At 62.4% G+C, this 9,736-nt stretch overlaps 3 protein-coding genes across 3 annotated transcripts; all 3 read left to right on the top strand.

The window, feature by feature from the left end:
* Positions 1–195: 195 nt before the first annotated feature.
* LMXM_07_0370 (hypothetical protein, unknown function) lies at positions 196–2,955 on the top strand (the record flags this gene model as incomplete). Its single annotated transcript, XM_003872133.1, has 1 exon — positions 196–2,955. One exon carries the CDS (start codon positions 196–198, stop codon positions 2,953–2,955), a length of 2,760 nt encoding a protein of 919 aa, XP_003872182.1.
* A 3,159-nt stretch (positions 2,956–6,114) lies between these two features.
* LMXM_07_0360 (conserved hypothetical protein) lies at positions 6,115–6,438 on the top strand (the record flags this gene model as incomplete). Its single annotated transcript, XM_003872132.1, has 1 exon — positions 6,115–6,438. The coding sequence occupies one exon, from the start codon at positions 6,115–6,117 to the stop codon at positions 6,436–6,438; it is 324 nt and encodes a 107-aa protein (XP_003872181.1).
* A 1,204-nt stretch (positions 6,439–7,642) lies between these two features.
* LMXM_07_0350 (conserved hypothetical protein) lies at positions 7,643–9,616 on the top strand (the record flags this gene model as incomplete). Its single annotated transcript, XM_003872131.1, has 1 exon — positions 7,643–9,616. One exon carries the CDS (start codon positions 7,643–7,645, stop codon positions 9,614–9,616), a length of 1,974 nt encoding a protein of 657 aa, XP_003872180.1.
* Positions 9,617–9,736: the final 120 nt, after the last annotated feature.

Below are 9,736 nucleotides of genomic sequence, written 5' to 3'. Positions count from 1 at the left end.
CTCTGACCTTTCCCTTACATACCTCGTCGTGTGCGCGCGTGCGGTCGGGGCTCGTTGCATCTATCTCTGTGTCGATACATACGACTCGATCACGGCGTGTTGCTCCCGTACGCAGCACACACTGCCGAATCTCTTCGGGTGCGCATCAGCCCTCACCCCTCCCCAAATTCTGTCTCCACCCCTTTCCCGGCCCGAATGCGACACTCGTGTCGAGCGCACACGCCGTCTCCGTCGCACCTCTTACCACGGGACTTCGAACGTGCGCCCAGTAACACCTGCGGCAGCGGTGGCGGTGACCTCACTGTGCGACTGAACTCGACTACGACGCGCCCGCGACAACGTCCGCACCACCACCAGCAGGACCCTCGCAGGGAGCGCCACTTCACAGACACACAGGAGAGTAACGGCAGTAGCAGCAGCTCGAGCCGTGAAAGCGTCGGCGGCTGTATCGTGCCGACGTGGACGAATGCGCCGCCGAATGTTGTGGGCGGCCAAGTGATGATGGTGAACAACTCCCACCGGAGCTTGCCGCCGTCGTGTGCTGCCGCGGCGGTGAATCGCCCGCCTGGGACCTCCACCTCTCCGACCACTCAGTACAAGTGGCGGGAGGCGGCTGCGCGTCCGGCGAGTGGAGCTGCCCCAAGCTCGCCTAGCGCGGCCGTCGCGTTCGGCGCAGCGCCGTGCACGGTGACAAGCGGTGTCGCTGTTTCTGGAACGCAACGTAGCGACCACAGCCCCACTAGCACTGGCGAAAGGGTAGCGCAGATGCCATTGCCGGGTGCATCCAGCGCGGCTGTAACACTGCAACACGACTGCCCATCGCGTGATTCGTCGGGGTATCCTCAGGGGCTATCCCCAACCGCCCTTCGCCTGCACGCGACTGCCTCAACAGCTGCCGGCACTGCCACCCGCGGCAACCTCGCTGATCCGCAGCGCCGCCGCAGGCTCAAGCCGCCGCCAATCATGAGCGACGTTGCCAGCGCCTCGGGTCGTCGCTCGTGCTCGTGCCCCAGTACTCGCAGTGCCACGGCGATCGATGCCACCATCGCGTCCTCTCCAGTTGCGATCTACACGGGGGTGGCAGCAGACCCGAAAGCGGTAGCGGCAATGACGCGCCCGGCTCGCACACTTCGAAGCGCTGGCAGTCCGTCGAACCCAAACAATATGCTACCACAGGGGCCCGTGTCGCTCCCTAACTCCGACTTCAAGCCTCTTGGGCTGTGGTGCACCTCGCCTGCCTCCGCCGCCGCCGCCTCCACTTCAGCTACCACTTCAGAGCTCGAGGGGTCGACGGTAACGGTGATCGGCGTGGATGTCGGCAGCCTCCTCACACACGAGATGGACGGCGGCGTGGTCATTGTACGCCCTCGCCAGACGCCGGACGATCTCGTGTGCGGTGTGTGTATGTCTGTGTGCCGGCAACCGACGGCAGCGGCGTGCGGGCATCTTTTCTGCCGTCGCTGCCTTCAGTCGTGGATGCAAGAAAACCGAACGGCAACATGCCCGCTGGACCGAACCCCAATCCTGGTGGAGCTGCTGCACACCGACGCCCGCGCGCAGCGGCAGATCAACGCACTGGCATGCCGCTGCCCCGCCTCGCTCTCTCGGGCATCGCAGTGGGCGTTGCGGCAGCTCGGGTCTGCAAGTCCTGTATTAGGCGACAGAACAGAGGAGGACGAGGGGGGCGATGGAGACGCACGACGGGAGCACCCGCGATGTATGTGGGCGGGATGCGTGTCGGACGCTGCAGCGCACTTGCGTCAGTGCCCGTACATCATCATCGAGTGCCCGTTCGCCAAGCGCGGCTGCTCGGCGGCGATGGCGCGGGTGGATATGGCGGGACACTTAAAGAATAGCGTGGCGGACCACCTGCTGCTTGTCTCGCAGGCCCTCGACGCGTCCACGGAGCAGTACCGGGTTTTGCAGGGGGAGGTGGAGGTGCTGCGACAGCGCTGTCCCATGAGTTATCCCGTCACCCTCCCCAATGCGCCAACAGGCGGGCCAGCCGGAAATTCGGAGCCGGCGGTGTCGATGTACTCGTCATCCTTGCATGGAATGGATGTTCCGACGGGGGCGCTGGCACCGGCTCTCCTCATCCCCGGCGGCGGCAGCAGCAACAGCGGTGCAACTCCCATCGCGATAGCGGCGTTCCCGGAGGAAGTACCGCCAGCGAGCGGCTCCCCGACTCGAGTGGTGGGGGCGTTTGGCCACGGCGCATCCGCCACCGTCGACTACCCGTTCCCTGTCTTCTCGCTGTTGCAGCCGCCATATCAGCACCCGCACCACAGCTCATTGACGACAGCCGTGCAGACCAACGTGCGTCGGCACGCAGCTACTGATGATATGTTGCTTGTCGCCGCCCACCGCGTGCCCAGCGGACACGATGCCACAATGCCGATGGCGGCGGACACGACGGCGCTGTGCACCTCATCTTCACCGCACATTGGCGCTCCACCGGCCTCCGTCCCTGTTGCCAACACAGCAGCGGCGGCGCCGACCTTTGCCCTTCCTGCCGGCGCAGTAGGACCGATCCCTGCCCAACTCGCTAGCGCTCCTCCGCGAGCGGCGCCGGTGGTGGGCAGCGGCCGCTGCGTGGATCGATTTGTTTGGGTCATCACCGAGATGGCGTCGCGACAGGCGCCGTGCTACAGTCGCTCCTTTACCTCGCACGGCCTGCCATGGTATGTGGGCATTGACACCACCGCCTCACGGGAGCAGTGTGGAGTCTACCTCTTCACCGAGGGTCACGAGCACCGTGTCGACTTCCGCGTGATCCTGTACCACGAGGACCCGGCACGTGACGTTGTGCACGTTGTGCGGGACTGGCAGGATGACTACATTGGAAAAGGCTGGGGCCCACTGCGCTTCATCAATCGTTTCACGCTAGAACAGGACGGCTTCCTCGTGAACGGCTGCCTGCGCGTCGGGATCGAGGTGCTGAGTGGACCGTACTGAGCACGTGCGCTCCTCAAGGGAAGCAGGCGCGCTAGTGCTCACCCATGCACGCCCCGCACCGCACCTGCGGACAACACGAGGGGGCACTCGAAGATGGCAAGGACGCCAGACAGAGCGAGGCGGGTGCGCGAGAGCAGGCAGAGAAGGACCAGACGTCGATTGTGTCAGCGTGCGAGATCGATCCCGCACCGCACCCATCCTTTCCTTCCGATCTCTCACGCTCGCCTCCCTCCACACCCCCGCATCCCCTTACCATCCAATACATCTATATATATATATTTCTCCTATGCAGGGGTGTAGTGGAGGCCATTGCTTCACGTTTCTTTGGTGCGTGTGCGCAGGGTGGACGCTGAGCAGCCCCCCCTTCTCCCCGCCCCCATCCCTGCCGAATGCCGAGCCACTACTGGTGGTGCCGGCGTCAAGTGCCTACGACGTGGGCGAGTCAGCGCGAGTCATCGCTGCGGATGTCGGCGGGCGGGCCCTGGACGGCGTGGGCGTCGGGGCGAGCTGCGGCAGTGAGGGTGTTTGTGGGTATCATCGGATAGGCAAAAAGTGTCCGCGTGACTCGAGCGCATGCCACCCAACCCCCGCACCGCCTGCTGGTGTGGGGCGCCTGCGAGCCACCCCCCGAGAGGGGAGGAGGATGCACCACGTTGCGACCTGCCTGATGGGGGAGCGGCTGTGCGGAGCCCTGCGGAGCGCGGGGGGTGGGTGGGGGAGAGGCGGTGTTGGCCCTGACTTTTTATGGCCGAGAAATGGGTGGCTGGGATACGAAGGGAGCACGTGTGCATGTCTGCCCTGCGCTGCACATCTCTTCACTCGACAAGCTTGCCCCGCCTCCTCCCGTCTCCGCTTTCTGGTGAGCGGAGGCTGTCTATGCACTGCCTACTGCGCGTGTGTGTGTGTCGGTGGGCCTGCTTCCTTCGCTGAGGTAATGCCAAGCATCATCGACTCTCTCCTTCTCTCGCGCACCCATGCACGTGTATACTTGGAGGCAGGCTTGTACACGCTTTCAGCTGATTGACTATGTGCATATCCGTGTGTGTATTATGTGTGTGTGCGTGTGTGTGTGGTGGTGCGCCGCCCCCCTTCCTCTTCTCACTGGGTCGGCTGCTCCCTCCTCATGCAAGCGGGTCCCTTTTCCCGCGTTGCACCCACGCAACACCTCCCAACATGTCTTTCTTCTTTGTATCTGAGCCACCGACATGAGCACCGAGCCTCGTGCTCGGCATGGCGGGCCGAGATGCGTCGATGTGTGTTTTAGCTATTCTTTCTTTCTCTGCGTCCACGCGCTACTCATGTCCCCCCCTCTCTCTCCCCATGTGTATGTATGTGTGTGCGTGTGTGTACAGGTTGTAGTCATGTGTTTCTCGTGGTCTCGCCTTCGCTCGTCGAGGCACCATTCCCCACTCTCTCTCTGTGTTTATAGATAGGTAGATATATATATATATATATATGTGTGTGTGCCTCTTGGGCCATCCTTTCCACCCTTGCCTTCTTGCTGCTGAAGTCTACGCCAGCACGCACACGCACATGCACACCCCTGCCTGCGTGCCCTCGACAAACCTCTCCCGCTTCTTTTGGTGTCTGCTGCCTACCCCCTCCCCCTCCCTCCCTCCCCCGCGTTGTCGCGTCCTTATGTGTTCGACATGTGTCACTCACGAGGCAACCGCCCACCAAGTCTCCCGCACACCATGTAAACCTGAAAGATGCACGTGCGGGCGTGCGTGTGTGTTTGTGTCTGTGCTCTCCTCTGCTTTGCTGTACATCTCTCTCTCTTCCTACATGCCCCCCCCCCCCCCCCCACACACACACACGCAGTCGATACGCGCGGGCAGCACTGGTGCATGCATGGATGGATGTGGTGTTGGCCGATGCCGCATGCGTGTGACGGATAGGTAATCTATCGTGATCCTTCTTCCTTCTGTGTGTTCCCCTCCTCGCTTCATCGTGACGGCACCCTACGTGCCATTCTAAGCTTCCATTCGACTCATTCATTCGTGTTCCTGCGGTCATCAGGGCTTACCTTGACTGCGCTGCAAATCTCCCGCCCCGTGTGCTCATCGCTTTCGTGATCATCTTCCCCTCTCCCTTCCCCCCCTTCAATGTGCGCCGCCCTCCCTGCCCTGACCTTCTTCACTTGGCTCTCCGTCGTGTGCAGCCGTGGCCCCTCTCCCGCGTTGGGCTTTCTTACCAGCTACGCTCAGAACATGAAGGCGCCGGGTCTGCCCACCCCATCTTGTATCTTCTCCCCATCCACGAACTCCATCATTCATCCGTCGCTCGGCGCACTGCGTCTCCTCCGTGTCCCCCACCCTCCTCTGCATCCTCTGCATCCTCTGCACCCCCCGCCCCCGCCCACTCTACTCCCCACCGTTGGGATCATCGCCATTTTGATTCTACTTGCCGTGCACGCGTTGCACGCGATGGATGGCTTCTTCGCACTTCCTCCTCAGGATCGCCGTGAACGGGTCCCATCCGCACTGCGGTTGATCGCTCCTTGTCAAGGGCAGGAAGGGAAGTGATGGTCATAGCAGGCGGGTGTGTGCGTGTGTGGTGGTGGGTTGAGGGGGAGGGGCAGGGGAGGAGTAGGGGCGGTCACACCCTCCATGGGCATCTGTATCTGTGTGTGTGTGTGTGCATGTCGACCATGACAGTGCCGCTGCAACCCGACCCGCATTGCCTTCCCTTTTTCCGTTTCCTGCTTCATGCCGATGTGTGCGCGTGCATCTTGATCGCTCTGCACGTGCGGGCGATAGCGAGAGAGGACGTGCCGCAGCAGCAGCACGTGCACGTGGATGCGGGCGCAGCCCCCGTGCCCTAGCGTGGCCTCCAGTAAGAAATCTCCCTCGCCTCATCTTCGCTTCTCCTCGTCTTCCTCTTCCATCGCTGTGCATCCTGCCGAACCTTCGTGTGCGTGTGGGCATGCGCACACGCCTCTGTGTCGGTGTGTGTGTGTGTGTGTGGCACTCGGAACTTGTTCGCTGGTGCTCGACGACTACGTCGCGCATCTTCTCCATTCACGTATGTGCCCAAGCCACCGCTCACACGCACCGCGAGTGAGCCTGCACCCGCCACAGAAAAAAAAAGCTAGGGACCGAACCCGTGTTTCACAGCCACCTCCTCCAGTGCTTCCGCTCCCCGCTCGAGTTCACCCTGATGCTCCGCCGCTGTGCACCTCTGCTCATCGGTGTCGAGGGCGATACCTTCGTCTCGGTCATCAAGGACAAGCAATACCTCGCCCACCGCCTTGCCATTCTCGGCAAGGAAGACCCTAACTTCAAGGTGCAGCGCATGTCGGACGATGATATCAAGCGTTTCACCACGTCGCTTGGGTCGGGCGAGTCACTCTTCAACAAGCAGGCTGGCACGATCCCTACTAACGTCGTGGACGAGGAGACCGGCCGTGTGATTGGCAGCACGCAGCCGGACCCGACGCGCTACGGGGACTGGGAGGTGAATGGGCGCTGCTACGACTTCTGAGAAACGTACGAGATGGCGGGGGAGGGGAGGGGATAGGAGTCTAAAGGAGGAGCTACGTCGGTGACGGCTCAGGCCCAGTATACACACATGTACACACGTGAGGCCTTTCACGTGTGCCGGAGTCGACGGGCATGCTATTTCCCAAGATGTCATTGTCGCGCGCTCTCTCGCGCTGCAGCTCTCCTCTACGCCCCAGCGCGGCTGTCTTTCCCCTACAGAGGCACCCTCGCAACGGCTGCGCGGTGTCCGCATCGTACCTCAATGGAGGAGAGGCGAACAGCACAGCAGCAGGATCATCAAGCAGTGCAGTTTGTAGGTGCTGTAGCGGTTCTGGGGTGAGGCGTGGGGCGAGTCGCTGAGGGGCCGGTGGCGCAGTGGCAGCTGAGGAGATCGTCTGTCCTGCGCCTGGTTCACCTTCATGCTTTTTTTCGTCCCGCTCCCGTACACCTCGCTCTCACGCGTGCTCTACCTCTTACAGACTTGCGCTCTTTCGACGGGGCAGGATGTGATTGCGGAGCGATCGTGTCCGGAGCTGGACCACCTTTGCCAGTGACGCCGAGGTAGCCAAGAAGGCATGCCGAGAGCGCACGCCAGGTGCAGGAGCCCGGATCCTCAGCGCTCCCGGCAGGGACAGAGAGAGAGGGAGAGCCCTCCTTTTCCCGCGTCAGCTCACCCGTGCCCTTGTCCATCTTGATGCGCTACGATGCAGCATCATCGCTTCCACCGCGCACACACAGGCAGACACACGCGCAGCGGAGCACAGGCACCATCATCCGTCTTCTGTTTTCTTCGTACTCTCTTCTCGCCTCTTACCCCGCTCACACAAGCATTGTGCTTACAGAAGCAAGCGGGCGTACGCAAGCACACCGTCGGAGGCGCACTTTCTCCTTGCCCCTCCCATCATATCCGTGTGCGTCTTGTGACCTCCCCTCCCCTGGTCTCACATCTCTTAGGAATAACCTCCGCTGCTGCTTCCCTCTCGCTCGCTCGCTCTCTCTCTGCGTGTGCGTGTGTTGTGTGGTACGGGAGGGAAACAGGGCGCACCTGCCGACTCCGCTCCATCAATCGCCCTCGTCGTCCTCGTTGCCGCTGCCGGCTCATCGCGTTTTTGTGTGTCACGGTGGGTGTGCCATCTCCCTCCGCCGCCTGGACGGGGCCATTGCCCTTGGTGCTCACCCCCCTCTCTTGCTCTCTGCCAGCAACCATGTCGATGCAGCTCTTCAGCTTCGGGCACCCGTGCGAGCACCAGTTGCACAGGGCGTGCATTGGCGGATTGAACTGCCCGCTGAACGGCTACCCAGACACGTGGTGCTGCAGTTTTATCAAGGGGAAGATCAACTTCAAGCGCGACCGCCCATGCGAGGGGCCGCGGTGCCACTGGGACTACGTGCACCCCTCACAGAGCCAGTTCGATGAGGTGACCCAAGTGCTCGAGCAGAGCCGTCCCATCGCCGCCAAGCTGGACGAGGCAAGCGACACCGACGTGCTTTCCTTCAACATCAGCAACCCGCATATTATCGACACCGTGCAGTGCGCACTACACATGATGCGGCACCCACCCAGCGTCTGCGCTCGCCGAGTCGGTCAGCTGCTCGCCTACGCCGCCCTCCTGGCTGGTGATCAGGACGTCTTTGTCCAGCTGCTGAAGACTATGAAGAAGCCTGTTGATGGCTACATCCTTGGCGCGTATGCCTTCCTGAGACAGGGCAAGACTGGCCATGTCGGCAGTGCGGGCAAGGGCGGAAGCGGCAACGGCAGCGGTGTAAAGAAACAGAACAAGAAAAAGGACGGCAAGGAGGACATCACGGCAACGCTCGCAAACATTATGGTCGAACTCATGAACGCAGCGCTCAGCCTCGGCGGCCAGCTCGTCGATCGCGAGGATCAACACGTGTTGCAGGCAATGCTCATCCAGGCACTCTCCACTTACCCGAAGAGCGACAAGCGGCACCAAGAAATGCTAGAAAAGGCTGTCGCAAAGTTTGGCCACCGTAGGCTCGAGGACGAGGAAGAGGCGGCGTCTGTCAAGCGCGAGGCGGCGAAGAAGGAAACAACGACGACGGTGAGCATGGCAACGAGTGTCGCCGTTCCCACAGCCGCCGCACCACCACTGCCAGTCAGGCAGGAGCCAGCGGAGCCCCCCGCCACGACTGCCATCACCGGCACTGCGAGCGCTGGCAGCGCTGCTTCTGCCATCGCCGCTATCGTTGATGGCGTCAATCCTGCTATTGGTGAGGAGACAGCCACTGTGACAGCATTGCACGTCCCCGCAACAGCTACAGCGACGGCCGAAGCAGCAGTGGCGCCGGGAGCCCAAGCCGCCGCCGCCGGTGTTGCTCGCATCGCCTCACGGAGCAGTTTCGCCCCTGCCACACCAGGAGCTGCGGCGGCGGACGGCCCAATGAGGGTTGCCGTCCCCACAGCGCTGTCCGCAGTAGTGGGAGATGCCGTGGCGATGGCGACCGGCACCAGATCCGCTGCCACCGCCCAACTCGTTGGCATTGCGACACCAAAGACCGCTGTTTCTTCCGTCCCCGGCACGCCCGGCCGAGCAGCTCCTTCGACCCCTGGCACTACTCCAGGGCCGATCACGTTCAGCACGGCCATTCAAGTCCAACAACATAATGTGATGCCGGTGACGATCAATGCGCTAGCAGGACAAGGTTCCGCGATCGGTGCTCCGGGCCTGCAGGCTACGACGGCTGCTGCGACTCCAGCAGCCTCGACACCCGCGCCGGCACGCACGGCGATAGTTGGCGTCAGCAAGCTTCACCCGTACTTGGCTGGGCGTGCCGCGAATATGCGAGACGAGGTGCCCGGGCTGTCCCCGATTTACGACCCCAAGAGCCACTCCTCGGGGCTGTTCATCTGCGGCGGGCAGTTCACCGTGGAGCCGCTTGTCTGGAACTACGCCCCGCTGGGCGATGCCGCCGCGAACCGACGCTTGGACAGCCCCACGCGTGAGTACATGAGGATCAAGGAGGAGAACCGCCAGTGGCGCAGAGAGGCGAGGGAGACGCAGGCAGCGCGCCTCGCTGCGATGGAAGCTGGCAACCTCGCCTCCACCTCGGAGCGCTTCCGAAACACCTTCACAATCCACTTGGCTGATAGCGAGGACTCCTGTGCATGGAACGACCCGGAGTGGCAAGGCTCTTCCTCCGACTTTTCCTTTGACTAGGGGGACGATGATAGCACGTGATCCAAGACGGCGGTACGTGTGTGTGCGTGTGTGTGTCTGTGTCTGTGTCTGTGTGTGTGTGTGGCTGTGAACCGGTGCTGCGCGCTGCAGGCTACGAGT

This window comes from Leishmania mexicana, chromosome 7, assembly GCF_000234665.1.
Source record: "Leishmania mexicana MHOM/GT/2001/U1103 complete genome, chromosome 7".
Classification (NCBI taxonomy): Eukaryota; Euglenozoa; class Kinetoplastea; order Trypanosomatida; family Trypanosomatidae; genus Leishmania; species Leishmania mexicana.
Note: the sequence above shows the minus strand (reverse complement) of the source record. Positions and strands in the feature narration are given on the sequence as shown.